Source organism: Crocuta crocuta, unplaced genomic scaffold (genome assembly GCF_008692635.1).
Source record: "Crocuta crocuta isolate KB4526 unplaced genomic scaffold, BGI_CrCroc_1.0 scaffold6, whole genome shotgun sequence".
Lineage (NCBI taxonomy): Eukaryota > Metazoa > Chordata > Mammalia > Carnivora > Hyaenidae > Crocuta > Crocuta crocuta.
Genome location: NW_027531917.1, coordinates 3,046,678 through 3,064,860, shown reverse-complemented (window position 1 = coordinate 3,064,860; position 18,183 = coordinate 3,046,678). Strand labels below are relative to the sequence as shown.

The 18,183-nt window shown below is 37.0% G+C and overlaps 1 protein-coding gene across 5 annotated transcripts in view; it reads left to right on the top strand.

The window, feature by feature from the left end:
* The window catches only part of CMSS1 (cms1 ribosomal small subunit homolog), a 386,003-nt gene that overhangs the window by 354,784 nt on the left and 13,036 nt on the right, over positions 1 to 18,183 (top strand). For all 5 annotated transcript variants that reach the window (XM_077774840.1, XM_077774839.1, XM_077774844.1 and 2 more), the window contains 2 exons: positions 14,797 to 14,868; positions 16,664 to 16,793. In XM_077774840.1, coding sequence (XP_077630966.1) covers positions 14,797 to 14,868; positions 16,664 to 16,793 — 202 coding nt within the window. The remainder of the gene's footprint in view (positions 1 to 14,796; positions 14,869 to 16,663; positions 16,794 to 18,183) is intronic.

The following is an 18,183-nucleotide window of genomic DNA, read 5'->3' as shown; positions in this document are numbered from 1 at the left end:
TATAAACCAGCAAAGTCTATTTTTCCCCCTAAAATTTTTTATAATATAAATGTATTTTACAATAATGATATCTTAGATTCTTGTCCCACATTTTTACCAAAAATCCAGGATTACTTTTTTTTGGTACAGCTTCTAGGAGAAGACAAATAGCAAAAAGACATGCAAGATTACCCCTCACACCAGTGCTTGATTACAGTACCATGCCATGCTGCCAGCAGGTCCCCAGGGTCTCATGTCTACCTAGCATTATGGTCCATTGTATAAACATTTATCAGGGGATTTCTGCCTTCAATCTTATCAAAAGTGGCCCTTTGGAATACTTTGTTCCCTGGACTTATGTCACTTAGCATCATACCCTGTAGGTCCATTCATGACATTACAAATGGCAAGATTTAATTCTTTTTTATGGCTGAGTAATATTCCTGTGTGTGTGTGTGTGTGTGTGTGTGTGTGTGTGACACCTTCTTTTTCCATTCATCTGTGGGTGGACACTTACTTGGGTTGCTTTCGTATCTTGGCTATTGTTTATAATGCTGCAGTGAACATAGAGGTACATATATCTTTTTGAAGTATTGTTTTTGTTTTCTTTGGATAAATACCGAGTAGTGGAATTACTAGATCATATGGTAATTCTNACAAATGGCAAGATTTATGTCTTTTTTATGGCTGAGTAATATTCCTGTGTGTGTGTGTGTGTGTGTGTGTGTGTGTGTGTGTGTGTGTGTGTGACACCTTCTTTTTCCATTCATCTGTGGGTGGACACTTACTTGGGTTGCTTTCGTATCTTGGCTATTGTTTATAATGCTGCAGTGAACATAGAGGTACATATATCTTTTTGAAGTATTGTTTTTGTTTTCTTTGGATAAATACCGAGTAGTGGAATTACTAGATCATATGGTAATTCTGCTTTTCATTTTTTGAAGAACATCTATACTATTTTCCACAGTGGCTGCACCAGCTTACAGTCTTACCAACAGTGCAGGAAGAGGGTTCCTTTTTCTTTACATCTTCATCAACACTTGTTATTTCTTGTGTTTTATTTTAGCCATTCTGACAGGTGTGAGGTGATACCTGGTTATGGTTTTGATGTACATCTTCTTGATGATTAGTGATGTTGAACATCTTTCATGGGTCTGATGACCGTCTGTATGTCTACTTTGGAAAAATGTCCTCTGCTCATTTTTACTTGGATTATTTGGAGGTTTTGGTGTTGTATTAGTTCTTTACATATTTTGAATATTAACTCTTTATTGGATGTATCATTTGCAAATATCTCCCATTCAGTAGGTTGTCTTTTTGTTTTGTTGATGATTTTCTTCTCCTTGCAAAAACTTTTTTATTTTGGTGTAGTCCCAATAGTTTGATTTTGCTGTTTCCCTAGCCAAAGGAGACATATCTAGAAACATGTTTCTAAAGCTGATGTCAAAGAGATTGCTGCCTTTTCTTTCCTTTTAGGAATTTTATCCTTTCAAGTCTCACATTTAAATCTTTAATCCATTTTAAGTTTATTTTTGTGTATGGAGTAAAAAAGTGGTCCGATACTATTCTTTTTCATGTATATCACTAATCATGTAGCTGTCCATTTTTCCCAACACCATTTGTTAAGGAGACTATCATTTTCACATTGTATATCATTACCTCCTTTGTTGTTTATTAATTGGCCATAAGAGTATAGGTTTTTTCTGGGCTCTCTATTCTGTTCCATTGATCTTTATGTCTGGTTTGTGCCAGTACCATACTGTTTGGATTACTATAGCTGTGTAATGTATCTTGAGATCTGGGATTGCAATACTCCCCATTTTGTTCTTCTTTTTCAAGATTGCTATGGCTATTCAGGGTCTCTTCTGGTTCCACACAAATTTTAGGATTATTTGTTCTAGTTTTGTGGAAAATGTTGTTGGTATTTTGATAGGGATTGCATTGAATCTGTAGATTGCTTTTGGTTATTAATGGAAATTTTAACAATATTGGTTCCCCCACTCCATGAATATGGAATATCTTACCACTTGCTTGTGTCATTTTCAATTCCTTTGATCAGTGTTTCATAATTTTCAGAGGACAAGTCTTTCACCTTCCTGGTTAAGTTTATTCCTGGGTATTTTATTATTTTTGGTACAATTGTAAATGGGATTATTTTCTTAACTTCTCTTTCTGTTTCTTCATTATTAGTGTATAGAAGTGCAAAATATTTCTTTATGTTAATTTTGTATCCTGTGATTTTTGGTGGAGTCTTCAGGGTTTTCTGTGTAATATATAGAGAAACTGTTTTCCCAGTTGTAGCTGGGAAAACTGGACAGCCACATGATTAGTGATATACATGAAAAAGAATAATATTGGACCACTTTTTTACTCCATACACAAAAATAAACTCAAAATGGATTAAAAACTTAAATGTGAGACTTACATCTGCACATAATGAAAAGTTCCTTACCAATTTAGATGCCTTTTGTTTCTTTTTCTTGTCCAACTGTGGTGGCTAGGACTTCTAATACTATATTGAATAGAATCGGTGAGAGCGAACATCCCTGTCTTATTCCTGGTCTTAAAGGAAAAGTTCCCAGTTTTTCATGATTGAGTATGATGTTAGATGTGGGCTTTTCATACATGGGCTTTATTATGTAGAGAGGTATGTTCCCTCTAAACCTACTTTGCTGAGAGTTTTTCTCATGAATGGATGTTGTACTTTGTCAAACACTTTTTAGGCATCTACTGAAATGATAATATGCTTTTTATCTTTCTCTTGTTGATGTAATGTATCACGTTGGTTGGTTTGATAATATTCAACTACCCTTTAATCCCAGGAATAAATCCCACATGATTGTGGTGATTTTTTTGATGTACTGTTGGATTTGGTTTGCTAATATCTGGCTGAGGATTCTTGTATCAGTGTTCATCAGAGATATTGGCCTACATGTCTCCTTTTTTGTAGGGTCTTTATCTGGTTTTGGTATCTGGGTAATGCTGGACTCATAGAAGGAATTTGGAAGCACTTCTTCCTCTTCTAGTTTTTGGCATAGTTTGAGAAGAAAAGGTATTAACTTGTCTTTAAATGTTTGGCAGAATTCACCTGTGAAGCTGTCTGGTCCGAGACTAATTTTTTGATTACTGATTTAATTTCATTGCTGTTCATTCTGGTGAAATTTTCTATTTCTTCCTGATTTACTTTTGGGAAGTTATATGATGTTTCTAGGAATTTATCCATTTCTTCTGCATTGTCCCAGTTGTTGGTGTATAATTTTTGATAATATTTTCTTAGAATTGTGTGTATTTCTCTGTGTCTGTTGTTATTTCACCTCCTACTTCTGATTTGATTTGTGTCTTCTCTGACTAATGTTTTATCAGTTTTGTTGATCTTTTCAAATAACTAGCTCTGGTTCATTGATCCATTCTGTTGTTTTTTAAGTCTTTATTTCATTTATTTCTGGCCTAATCTTTATAATGTCTTTCCTTCTATTGCCTTTGGGCTTTGTTTGTTCTTTTTCTAACTCCATTAGTTCTAAGGTTAGGTTGTTTGGGTTTTTGTTTTGTTTTGCTTTGTTTTACGCTTCTTAAGGTAGCCTTGCATTGCTGTAAACTTCCCTCTTCGGTAGATTTGCTCCATCCCAAAGATTTTGGATGGTTGTGTTTTCATTTTCATTTGTCTTCTGTATTTTTTTTTTCAAATTTCCTCTTGGTTTCATGGTCGACTCATTCATTGTTTAGTAGCATGTTATATAACCTTCATGTATTTGTGGTTTTTTCCAGATTTTTTCTTGTGATTAATTTCTAGTTTCATACCATTGTAGTCAGAAAAGATGCATATGAGTTTACTCTTTCTTTGGGTTATTTTCTGCATTCATTGCACTGATTTGGCCACTTTCTAGGTGTATCCATGGGACAAAGTGAGCTTAGGATTCTCATACTCTGCCATCTTCCCAGTCTCTCCCCTCAGTTTTAGTTTTAACCATTCCTTCAGAAACCTATAGGCTAACATCCTTAGCCCTTTGATTTATTTCACCAAGATGGAGTTTAATTTTACCTTAGCTTATCTCACTGACCACACCATACGCATGCATTCTGTAACCTTTGCCTCTGTAGTATGTACCTACAGAACTTGTTTCCAGATATTTCTTTAGACCCTCATTGGCTTTCATTTTCCTTACTTTCTTGATTTTCTCCTTGATAGTTTCTCACTTTTTCAGGACTCAGTGCAGAAAGACTAAATTTGCCCATGCCTCTACCTTTATTTATTGTCGTTTTATCCACTTTGCTAAATTTCTACCTTTTTTTTTAAGCTCCTTCTTCCTTGGCTCTTCCTTTCCTACAACTGTCAAGTTAGATAAATGGCAGAGAATCATAGGAAGAAGAAGGGAAAATGGGAGAGGAGAAAGTGAAATACATTCTCCATTTCTGTGAGAATATATATATATTTTTTTTTTGTCAACCTAGGCTTTAGCAATAATAAAGGTCATTTATTGATCTCTCATTGTAGGCACGGTGCAAGATACCATGACTCAGATGATCCTATGGAGTAAGGGGTATCCTATGCCCTATAAGATAGGGGGTACCCCATTTTACATATTACCTGGGGCTCACAGAGATGGATTCTGAGAGTCATGTCCTGCTTGTCTGGCTGTGAGCCAGGTACTGAGGATGCTGCTACTACCATTTCACCTGTTCTTTCTCTTTCACTTTAGGAAATTGGATTCACCATGTCCTCATATCGTTTCTTGGCCATATGCCATTGCCATTTTCTGCCAAGAAAAAGAATTATGAAGTTTAAGATTGTACTGCCCATTTTAACAGCCTTTTTCTTGCTCTAATTTCTTTCACTACCAAATTTTTTTTTTTTATTTTTATTTTTTTAATGTTTTTTTTATTTCTAGGAGAGAGGTAGAGACAGCATGAGCAGGGGAGGGTCAGAGAGAGAGGGAGTCACAGACTGAAACAGGCTCCAGGCTCTGAGCTGGCAGCCAGCACAGAGCCCGAAGCGGGGCTCGAACCCACGAACCGCGAGATCATGACCCAAGCGAAAGTCGGACGCTTAACCGACTAAGCCACCCAGGCGCCCCCACTACCAAATTATTTTAAATCTTAGACAGAATGCCCTATCCCCTTTCTCCATGTCTATCCTCATTTATTTAGCCAGAGAACTCACAGGGAAATTTTCTTGTGCCCTCCTACCTCATATGAATGGCCTTTATCTAGCTCCTCATTTCCCTACCAGGAAACGATACCTCCAGGACAGAGTTTAACTGTGCATCCCTATAGCACCTAGCTCAGAACCTCCCCCAAAATTGGTACTCATTATTTGTGTAATGAAAGAATGGATGCCTATACCAAGATCCTAGTTTTCTCACTGCTCTTCCAGTCTCAGCTCTTTGTGTCCCCACTTAAGAGCCATCTGCTACATATAGAGGTAGGTAACCTAGTGTCCTTCTTCCAGTCCCCTCCTTGAAACACTCCCCCACTTTGACATTTAGAGCTGGGCTCTCTCCTCTGCCATCCTTGACTGCCCAAACAGTCCTTCTGGCTCCTGTCTGGGTTCCCCATCCTCTGTCTCCAGCTACTCTTCTGCCTCTGGAAATCATCACACTATCCCAAGGATGACCTTACGGGCAGACTGTCCTTTCTTGAATCCTTCTATAGTTGTTTCTGTACATAGGGCTTAAGTCTCCAACCAGTTCATAAGCACCTTGGGGGCCAAGGTTTCTTTTGTGTTCACTATAGTAACTAGCACAGGGCTAGGCACTTGACTCATTCGGCAGATGTAACAGAGTATTTGTTTTTTAATAGTAATTATTACATTTTCACCCTGGATCAAAACAAAAGAAAAAAGAAATTCTTTTGTGCTATATTTAAGTTTGAATTTTTTTCAAATTTGCTTAGTTGCTTTGCTGTTCTTTAAGGCTTTTTTTATCCTTATACAGGAACTTCTTGCCATTATGCTGCCTGCTGTAATGTACATTTAGGCTTAAATATCACCAGGTTAGGGTGTCTGTTAAGTTAGATCATGTTCCCTCCTTTGCCATCCCTGGACCTCACATTTCTTTTACTGAGTCCATGCCTCCGATCTGCCCAATATTTCCATCAGTAGATTTATAACTTTATAAAAGTTTTTTACCCATGCAACTACATCATCTCTAGCAACCATTTCACATCTAAATAATCATCCTTGGCCTCCTTAATAATGTTAGTATAGAGATTTGCCAAAACTTCTTTTTTTCCAGATATTGCTTCCAAAAAAATGATGAATTTCCCTACTTCTAGAGATTGCATCATCCTCTTCCCTCCTCAACATCAGTCACTTCAGAGCCAACCCTAGTGACTTTGTAATTATGGTTCCCAGAATATAATTCCTTATGAGGGGTTTTGTGACTTTTCATAGATGCCTCCATGATGTCAGCGCCGTGGTTCCATGACCCATCTTCTCTCCCTCAAAGACTACATTTTTTTTAAGGTAGCCTAATCTATTTACCTCCCCAGATCATAAGGGACTCTTCAGTAAGAGTACTTATCCCTTTCCCTCTCTATTCACCTTTCTCAACTGTTGTATTTTCTTAATATTTACTTATTTGATTTACTTATTGCATTGCTATCGATCATTTCATATCTCTCCCACTTTTCATCTTCAAGATTATTCTTGACTATTTTAAAAGAGGACTGTGGGGGCACCTGGGTGGCTTAGTCGGTTAAGCGTCCGACTTTCACTTAGGTCATGATCTCGCGGTTCGTGGGTTCGAGCCCCGCGTCGGGCTCTGTGCTGACTGCCAGCTCAGAGCCTGGAGCCTGTTTTGGAGTCTGTGTCTCCCTCTCTCTCTGACCCTCCCCTGCTCATGCTGTCTCTCTCTCTCCTGGAAATAAATAAAAATATAAAAAAAAATAAAAATAAAAAATAAAAGAGGACTGTGTCCTATCCACTCACTGATTTACCTTCTTTCTTTCCATGCAGCTGTCTCAATTCTGTGCCTCTTTGTATTAATCTACTGTTGCATAACAAATTAACACAAAGTTAATAGCCTAAAACAGAAAATAAGTCATCTTAGAGTTTCTGATATCTCTCAGGCATGGCTTAGCTCAGTTCCTCTGGCTATACATCTCTTATCAGGTGCCAGTCAAAATGTGGGCTGGGGTTGGAGGGGTCGACCTCCTTATTGGTAGGCCTCAATACCTGACCACCTGAGCCTCTCTGCAGGGCTGCCTCAGAACCTTGCCACTGGCTTCCCTCAGGCTAAGTGACCCAAGCAGAAGCAAGCAAGAGCACTCAACACAGAAACCAGTCTTTTTGTGTTATACCTGATCTCAGAACTGACATCTAATCACTTCTGCCTTATTCTGTTATACTCAAGTCAGTAATTCAAAAAGTGGGAATGAATACCTGGAGATAGTGATCACCATTAGCTATCCTGGAATCTGGCTACCATGGTCTGCCCTCTGGCCCCCAGTGATTTATATCCCTCCCATATGCAGAATGTATTCACTCCTCACAAAGAAAGCAAAAGTCCTCTCCCTTTACAGAATAATCTCATTGTCTAAATCAAGTGCAGGGGCATTTGTGAGTCCTTGAGTTTAGTTCCCTAAATATGACTCCTTAAGAACATTTCTTCTCAACCTATGAAACTAAGGAAGTACAGGCATAGAATAACCTTTATAAGCATTTCTATTCAACTAGGAGATAACAAGTGGTCATTGGTCCAGAGCATTTGAAAATGTTAGGAGTTTCTTTATTAAGTCTTAAGGCCCAGGTTCCTAAGGTTCTTCCCTGGTTCTCAGCTCTGCTTTTGGAGTCATCCTTCCCCCTTTTCTCTTAAAATGAAAGATAGCATATATTTATTTGTGAAGAAAAAGCTCTTTCAGCCTTTTTCTTGACAGTGGAATTCTGAGAGTTCAAAAACCTCACCTTATTTTATTCCATCTCTCAGCTTCTCCATTCAAACTACACGTATTTCTGAATATATAACTCCTTTAAGAATTTTGCAGGTCTTCTGTGGTTCTTCTTGGGTTTACTCAATAGGGCAGAAGTCACACCCACAAATCTTTTCAAGATAAACTTTTTTCAACCTTGGCCCCCCGATGAGAGAATTGAGAGACAGTAGTAACCCTTACATTTCCTAGAGGCATGTTTGAGAGAATCTGTGAAACACACCTTTAATTTCTTTAAAGAGTTCTTATGTGACTGAACAGTACTCTGAGGTACCACCTTTGTTCCTTCTGAGGTCTTAACAAATGGATTTGCACCCCTGTACCTTGACTTCTTTGATAGTCCTTCTTTCAATTTAACTTCTTCCTTCGAATTTTACTATAAGCCACAGGAAGAAATTAGGTGACACCTTCAATGCTATTTGGATCTCCTTTCTATTTTCCACATAACTGCAGACAACAATATTGCTAAACTTCATACCACTGCATACCGAAAATTTCCTTCCCTCCAGTTTCCAGTAAGATTTTCTTCACTTTCTATTGATTGGTTGGTTGGTTGGTTGGTTGGTTGGTTGGTTGATTTATAAGGAGGCCCCACACTGGCCATGGAGCTCAACACAGGGCTTGAACTCACAACCCTGAGTTCAAGACCCGAGCTGAGATCAAGAGATAGACCCTTAACTGACTGAGTCACCGTGGTGCTCCAGATTTTCCTCACTTTCTGCAGGCCTACACCCTCAATGTCCTCAAAGTCAAATTTTATAGGCAGCATGTTCAGAAACACTATTCATCCATCGATCACCTGAGTTCTGACACATTTCAAAGTAATTGGCAAAATCAGTACACTCCTCCCAGACACTTCAGCATGCATATCATCAACTGAAGTTCAGTATTCAAATATCTTCTTTTTTTCCTTTCAAGGTAAAGTTAACATACAATAAGATGCAAATGTCAAAGGTACCATTCACAGAGTTTTGAAAAATTCATACAGTTTTGTAACAAAACCCCTACAGTTTTAAAGGATATTATCATCACCTCAAACTCCTCCCACACCATCTCCATATCACTGTTCCATAGTCCATGCCCCAGAACCAACCCCTGTTCTGATAGCATGTAAATGAAATCATATAGCATATGCTCTTTTGTTTGTTTTTTTTAATGTTTTATTTATTTCTGAGAGAGAGAGCGTGAGCAGGGGAGGGTCAGAGAAAGAGGGAGGCACAGACTCTGAAGCAGGCTCCAGGCTCTTGAGCTGGCTGTCAGCACAGAGCCCGATGCGGGGCTCGAACCCATGAACCATGAGATCATGACCTGAGCCGAAGTCAGACGCTTAACCAACTGAGCCACCCAGGCGCCCCTAGCATATGCTCTTTTGGTCAAGGCTTTTTTTATTTGCCACAGTGTTTTTTAGATTTATCCATGCTGATGTATGGTGTTTCATTTTTCTTACTGCTCAGTACATTAGTCTACTAGGGCTACCATAACAAAATAGCACAGACTGAGTGACTTAAACAACAGAAATTTATTTCTCACAGTTCTGGGGGCTGGAAATCCAAGATCAGTGTGTCAGCAGGTTTGGTTTCTCCTCAGGCCTCTCTCCTTGGCTTGCAGATGATCACCTTCTCACTATGTCTTCACATACTCTTTCCTCTGTGAATATTTCCCTTAGTGTCTCTTCCTTCTCATATAAAGACACCAGTCTTACTGGATTATGGTCCTACTCGTAGGACCTCCTTTAACTTCATTACCTCTTTAAAGTGCATGTCTCCAAACACAGTCATATTGAGGATTAGGGCTTCAAAATATGAATGGGAGAGAGGGGGGTACAATTCATTTAATAATACTTCATAATATTAAATTATATGAATATTCCACAGTTTATTTATTTTTCCTTTGTTTTAATGTTTATTTATTTTTGAGAGAAGGAGAGAGCACAAGGAGGGGATGGGCAGAGAGACAGAGGGAGACACAGAATCTAAAGCAGGCTCCAAGCTGTCAGCACAGAGCCTGACACGGGGCTCAAACTCATGAACTGTGGGATCATGACCTGAGCTGAAGTCAGATACTTAGCCAATTAAGCCACCCCAGCACTCCTGTTTTTCTATTGATGGATACCTGGGACCACGTCCTATTTGGAACTATTATGAATAAATCTGCCACGAACATTCATATACAAGTCTTTTTCTGAATGTATATTTTTATATCTCTTAAATACATAGGAGTAGAATTGCTGAATCATGTTTAGTTTTCTAAAAACTGACCAACTTTTTTCCAAAACCAATCTATCATTTTTGTATTCCCACTATCCTATATATTTGGAATTATCAGTCTTTTAATTTTGGACATTTTGGTGGGTGTGTACCAAATAACTTTTGACCAAACCCAAAAGAAACTAAAACAGCAGTTCTATTTTTTTTTCTATTTTTACAGTGAATGTTCTTGTTTTTGTTGTAAAATAGTAATGTATTTTTTTTTATTTTTACTAAAGTGATGAGCAAACACTATTATAAATTTTTCATAAGAAAACAGCATCACCTTTCCTACTCTTATCCTAGGTATTTCTTCAGAGGCAACTACCCTCAGCTTTTACCTGTTTTTCTTATTTGCTAACATATTGTTTATACTGCTGTTTTTTCATTTACCAGCTCTTGATATGATGTTTTAATTTCCTGAGGTAGCATATGAGGACACATCTCGTCCATCTACTCCGTACTCCCTCTCTAACTGCTCATTCCCTTGCTAACACAATATCACATTCTGGTTAAAACCATTGTCACTGTATCACAGTTATGACCATGAAGCTACTGTTTCAGTGCTGAGGGGGAAAAGCTATAATCATTCCTCCTTTCTTATATAACTTTTTGTTTTTATGGCACTAATAATTACCTCATTTCTTCATTTGTCTAGCTTGTTGTGTTCCTACTGTTAATTGTTTCCATATATTCCAATGTTTTCCACATGTCCATGAATAATATTTTCCATATGCTCAAAAAGATCACTCATTGTTCTTTCCTGCAGGCCTCTGTACTCCTATTCCACTCTGAATTGGTTATTCTCTTGGTCTGGTGAGCAATTGAGATTTGTCTTTACCGCCCCTTCAACACTGTCCTGGATTAGTTTCTTTATTTACTGAATCCTATACCTTTCTCTTTTTTTTATTTAGCCCTTTATTTTGCTGGAATACAGCCTTTTTTATCTGTGCGTTAGAAGTCAATTTTTTGAGACCTTAAATACCTGAGAATACCTTTATTTTACTCTTAACTTGTCTGATAATGTAGCTGGGTATAAAAGTCTAATTTGCAAATAAAGTTTCCTCCTAAATTTGAAGGCATTATTCCATTAAGCCCTAACACCCATTATTGCTGTTGCAAAGTCTCACACAATTCTTTTTCTGGATTCTTTGTATTTTCTATGTTACTATTTTTCTTTTTGGAAATTTTTAGTCTTTTGTTTGTCCATAATGATCTGAAGTTTCACAGTGATGCTCCTTAGTGTGGGTATTTTTCATATTCATTATATTGTATATCTATGGACTTTCAAATTAGTTTCATGTTCTAGAAACTTTCCTTCAGTCCTGTAAAGTTCTTCCTGTGTTATTTCTTTGACCACTCCTTCCCCAGTGTTTTATATGGCCCCTTTTTCTGTAATACCTTTCACTGGGATGTTGAATCTCTTGGACTGATTCTCTATCTAATTTTCTTGCCATTTTTCATCTTTCTGGGAGATTTTCTTTATCTTCAAGCCTTCCTCCTAATTTTTATTCCATATTTCTTATTAGTTTTCTTTTTGTTTCATGACTACAAATTCTTCCCTTAGGTGTCAGACAATATTAATTATAATCATTTTGAACTTTTTATCTTTTTCTTGTTTATTTGCTCTCAGTGTGGACAGTTTCCTTAACTGTCTATTCATATTGAAAAGAGATACACTAAAAAATGACAGAATATTTTTGTGCATACATGAGGCCCATTGATTAGTGGACTTCATAGTAGGGTAATACAAAAACAAGCTGTATTTACTATGCTCTCCCCCCAAATGTCACTTTCTTGTGGCATTTCTCATAGGCCATTTCATTTTCCAGAGAAAAGTTCAGTAGTCTCTTACATACAGCATGTAAGTCTGGCCCAAGACAGTCTGAAACAAGGACAGAAAAAGGAAATGAGTCTCAGCCTCTGCCCTGTCTTCCCTGTGCCAGATTTCTTTGTCCTCTTCTTCTCTCCAGAGAATAAACCTTCAGTCTGCTGCCAGGAAGAGCAAGATGAGAGGAAGCAGTAATCGGATAGTTGGTTGGCTGCCTGGGCAGGATATACAGCCCAGTGGGAGGTGGGAATAAGGCTAACCATTCTAAATATAAACTTTCAACCAATGTCCTTCTTTTAAACCCTCACTCTCTATACTAGTTTGTGCTTCCAGCTACTGAACCTTTTCAGAGTCCAATAAGCCAAACAACCTTACCTATTGTTAGCTTTCACCTCTCCAGAAACCTAAGGGCTAGCTCTGTCTTTCTGCTCATCACTTCTATCCAGTTTCAGTGATTTTCCATTTTCCAAAATGTTGTTGAAATCTCTCCACTACTGTTGTGTTTTCCCAATTTTATTGTCCTTATAAATTTACACACTTTTCAGTTTCCTTCACTTTTAGTTTAGTGGTATTTTTGAGGCTGATTTGTCATGCTTATCCAGAAGTATCATTCTTAAAGGATATAATTTTTGACACTTTAAGGGATTAAAAATATACCTCACATGCTTCACTTAAAGATTAATTTTTTTCATATATATTTCTAAATATTTAAACTACATATTTAAGCTACGTTTTTAAAAAATTACTAAATTTCATATAAAAAAATAACATTACTTATCAACTATCAAAGACATACGCTGTTGAATTAGTTTCCAGAAATGGTTAGCTAGTCTGGCCTGAGTCTTCTCTATCTTTTTACCTACTCCCTCTGAGGGTAAACATCAGTATCTATAAGGCAGCTCCTTAAATATAGGAATTTTTAATACAGTGGACTCGTACTTCTACATAAAGCCATCTCACCTCTGTGGAAATTGATCCCATCAATTTGGCTTCTTCATTAGTGCCCAACATTAACTACATAAGGTGACTGCTCCCAGAAAACAAAAAGTATAGTGCATTTCCCTTAAGATGACCTAAGAATTTGAACCTAACATTTAAACCTGATGCAATATTTTAACTAAAGAAGTTCATCAGCCATGTTTCTTTTTTCCTGTGCATGATTCAGAATTTTGTTTCTATTTTTTTCTTCCAGAATTGGACAGTCCATATCCTTATAACCAAGCTCATTTCCAGGCTTAATTTTTGTCATGTTAGAGTTAACTGGCTTTGTAAACCCAACGTAAATACAGCCCATCACATTGAACATACTCTTAGCACTCTCATTTGCTAGATGACAAAATGAAACAGGTTTTTACATCTGCTTCCCAAAAGCCTTGATACTGGTGACAAGATACTACAGTATGCCTTGAGGGATCTGCTAATCATATGCAGGCCTTTGCCTAAGGAGCATGAGCTGAATGTGGGCCTAGTCTGTAATTGGACTCTTATGACCATCTGGCAGCTTCTGTGACATATTAGTGGCCTTGGCCCAGTTTCTAATTGGCATGTACCAGCATCAAACTGACATGTATCTGCATCCACAAGATAGCTTAACTTTCTAAATAAGAGAGGTCATAATATCTTTCTTTCTTTAGCTATGATGCAATTGCTTTTGGCAGGTTTTTTTGTTTGTTTGTTTTAACTGAGAAGAAGCTAAAATTGCAAGATTTCCTTGTTACTTTAATCCTGAACCTTTTGAATCTGCTTTTCTACTAACTGAAACAGTCTAGAAACTGCTTGTCCTGGCCCCGTGTCTTGAAGAAAGAATGTAGCTATATATATATATGTATATATATATATATATACATACACACACATACATACATCTGGCTCAGGCCATAAGCATTCTTAATCTGCAGGCTGTCTACAAACTTTAATAGAAAGCTTCGTCTGTAATCATTTTAAACAGAGCCAGTGGAGACAATATTGCTTGAGTTAGTAGCTTACCAGCTTAAACTGAGTACTTTCTAGTTACAATGGAAACTTAATCCAGGAAAAATTTAGAATAAGTTTTCACTTATATTTTATATTTTACTTGGCAACTTGTTTGAAAATGCTGCATAAACTAACCAGCACAGGAAACATTTTATATTCCCACTTACGATCAATAAATATGGAGTCTGAGTCATTCTATTTTATAAATAATAATAAATAAGTCTTGATCCAAATCTCCTGTTTTTCTACATTAAAACACACACACACAAACCTCAGGGTAAAAATAGCACTAAACTGTGTAGGGTACTCAAGGGCCAAGGCAACAGGCAAAATTGATTACTCAGAATGCCATTGCCAAGATTTTTGTCAGAACGTCAGGAGAAACATTCATTTTGTAGTCACTATAGATAAGGTATGTGGTGCAGCTGTTCATGTAAAAATGTAAGTAAACATGTCCTACTTCAGTTTTTCAGTGCCTATTGAAAGAGAAAAGGAATGGATAACAAAATAATAAACCAATGGCTTGGAAATACAGGCTCACACTTTACTAGTTCATGGAAAATGCCAGTCACACTGGTCAAAGACTTTCTTACCACATCTTAATTTTAATCACATCTATTTCTGCCAGTGTTTTACAAACCTGGCCACTGTCTTCAATCTTTAATACCCTGCACCACCACTTCAAACATATATATACACTCCCTCACACACTTTGACCTTTCTTCAACAATGTCTCAATCTCAAGTCATCTGCATTTTCTGATTTTTCTCAAATTCTAAATGCTAAATGAAAATGCTAAAATGATGCTAAAATGAAAATTTCCTCATCTGTATCTCTTTATAGCCTAAAGAATGTTTCTTGATAAAACCAAAGGAAACAAAAGAAGATGCCACCAAGAGAAGGAAGAGAAGAAAGGTATTATTAATACTTTCTTACAATATCTTACAACCCCAGGTGATTACCTCACATTTCTATATAGTGTATTTTGTTGAGGCAATTATTCTAATTCCCACATTAGAGATTGTAAGATTTAGTGAGGTTTGGTAACTTTCCTAAGGTGGTTAGTATTAAGTGTTTCTGTGAAGATAAAAATAAATTCTTCTGATTCCTATTTCAGGCTCGTGGAGCACACACATCATTGTTACCCACTTTTGTTTTCATTGTTTTTAGAAGATAGACATGGATTTCTAAATCTGGGAGCCCAAAGCTGTCCTGCCCTCTGGCTCTGCCTGAGAGAAGAAATTTACCAACTTTCTTTTCATATCCATTTTAGTTTTTTAAACGTTACATCCTGAAATATTAATAAAAAGAAAATAATAAGTATATGAAGGTAGTATAAGACATTTCTGATTCTAATTTGGACACATAAAACAAAAGGCTCCCCTTGTATTTTAATACTTGCCTATGAGTACATGGAAGACTGTATTGCACCTATACAGACTTTCTCATGGCTCAGCCTTGGAGAAAGCATGGTTTAGCTTTGACCTTCCACCACAGTTGTGAAAACAGCAGTGTAATTCTCTCCCTGCCAAGGTCTACTGCAGAATTCAGCAAAGGAAATATGATTGGGATTAGAGGAAAGAAAATGGATTGAAACCAATTCCTTAACAGCAAGCTTTTAGAAAACTTGAGGGTATGTGTGCATATGTTTTCTTTGTCCACAAATGGCCAAACAGAAAGATGGGCGATGCCAAATTGGCTGAGGTTTGGCAAGTCCTTTAAGAAGTGACTTTAACTTCTCTTTGATAGTTTATACACTAATTGCCTTCAGGAGTGTTAAGTTCTTGGTGGCTCAAGGTCAAAACTGTAGCTAGATAGTTTAGCTTGGGCTGAGGTCATGCTAAAATGTGCCTACTGATGACATATTTTTAAAAGTTAATTCATTTGACAGAACTTTGACCATTCTTGGCAGTGGTGTAGAAATGAGGATGTTGTGGAAAGAGGAGAAAAAGCTAGAATGGGGGTGGGGAATGGCTCTGTAGATCTTTGGTGAAAAATTAGAAGGAAACAAGAAGGAAAGTTTATGATGAAAATTAACTAAACAACTATGTGTTCCTAGTACATTGCAGGCACTCAGTAAATGCTACACAAATGAGTCCAATGCAGTAAGTGCTACACAAATGAGCCCAAATCAAAATAAATGTTGTAAAGTCTTTTCATGGGGCCACTTCAAGACTCTCTCCCAAGACTTGAGGATTCAGAGCCTAAAGTCCCCCTTTGCGGTGTGTGGACTCCCATGCTCAGATTACCCCTGCAGGTTTTACTTTAATCCCAGAAATCCATATGGAGACTTGGGGCCTTAAAAATCAGGTTAGGCAAAAAAAAAATTCTCAAAATTCTACTCTTCCAGGAATAAAAATCACCTAAAGATTAAAGAGAAATTTCCACAGCAAAAAGATTTCTTGACTTGTAATAGAAAATAATGCCCTATTATAGAGATTCTCACAGAAATTTAAGTTCTCCTAGAAGCCATACACCAAGAGTTACAAGGAGCCTTTTAGATTGCCTATTCATTTTTCAAACTAATGGTTATATCCAAAAAGTATTTATTAAGTTTTATCGGGTGTATTTATTAGAACTCACGTTCATACTCAGCTTTCACCAAAACTTATGTGCAGTGTAAATACCAGGGGAATCAACCTATTCTAAGCTAATGCCATTGTAAAATCTATCTTCCTGGGTTTTTATTCTCTTCCATCTCATGTCTTAGAAGAAAATTACTGATGTTCTTGCAAAATCAGAGCCAAAACCAGGGACACCTGAAGACCTACAGAAGCTGATGAAGGACTATTACAGCAACAGTCGCTCAGTGATTGAGTTAGAGGAACTAAATCTACCAGGTACAGTCAGACTTGTTTGGCTTTTTTCTTTCTTTTTCTTCTTACTATTCAGAGGTTAGTCATTTAGCAGGACTCAGTGTTATTGCTATCAATTTTCCTGACAAGGAGGAGCAAACAGGGTTCACGGCTACATCTTAGCCAGTGAATCGATGTATTTTCCACATGCTAATACTCCTTTCCTCAACCTAATAGTTTTAACTGTTGAATGGTTCCTTTATTAATATGCTAAATGGCATTTGTTCAATCTAATAGATTTGTAATTGCATTTTTTCAAAGGGCTACTGTTGAGTGTGCATTTTTTTAGCATTCTTCAAGGAGTAAGAATCCCTACTAAGTATAGAAGTTAAGTTAAAATAAAGATAAAGCACACATTTAAAAGCATAGACATGAAACATTAACTTACTCTTATAGATAAGAACTTTAGCTTTAATAAGTTTTAAAGCTTTTAGTTTTGTTGTTGTTCTTATTACATATTTCTAGTTATAGTTTTGTTTTTATGGTAGCGTTTTGGTCCCAGGCCAGTCTTTCAAGCAAACTATCTAAGGATAGGGATAAAATTCTGCATTTTTAGCAATGCTGACACCTCACCCAGGCTGATTCTTAAGCCTACTATTGTTTGAGATCTACTGCCTTAGAATATTTATAATTCAGTTAAAGATATTGCAGAATTCTTGAAACAACTAATTTTAATTAATTTAGAAATTCTGATAACATCCTGGAACTCTTCTAGGAGATATTAAAGAAAAGAGATGTTACAAAAATCAAACCACATAAGATTTGGTCACCACTGTTTCAGATGAGCTATTTATAGATTACCAGGGACATCTAATTCTTGCTATTGGAAAAAGTCAGAGATAGCTTGATTTCCCTTTTCCATTACTACTTTATGCTTTCTAGAGGCTTAAGCTGGAAAACCTTCCCGTGCCCTGAATTTTTATAATTCCTTTGTGATGTGCTTTTAAAAACAAAATGCACATTGAATTTAGAAACAGGAGTGTCCCCTGGCTCTTTTCCAAAAGGAATACCCTTTAGGGAATTTAAGGAGTACATTTCCACATGAGGGAGATCTGGAGTTTTAGATTCACAAAACCCAGACGGCTCCACCAGCAGTTAGAAACCACTCCTGTCTGGGCATAGTTCTTTTGAGAAGAGCTGTGTCCTGACTGCTCCTTCGCAGGTACCAAGTGTTAGAATAAAGCCTCCTTTCCAAGCTTAACTGAAGTTTGACTCAATGGTTGCTTTTTCCTTATAGTTCTTTGTTAGCATATGCCTTCAACTTTAGAAGGATATTTGTGACATAGTGGGATCGCTGCTACTCTCCATACTTACGGAGCATCATAAATCTTAATTTTCTAGTATTGTAGGGAGGCAGAGGGCAAAAGAAATCTTT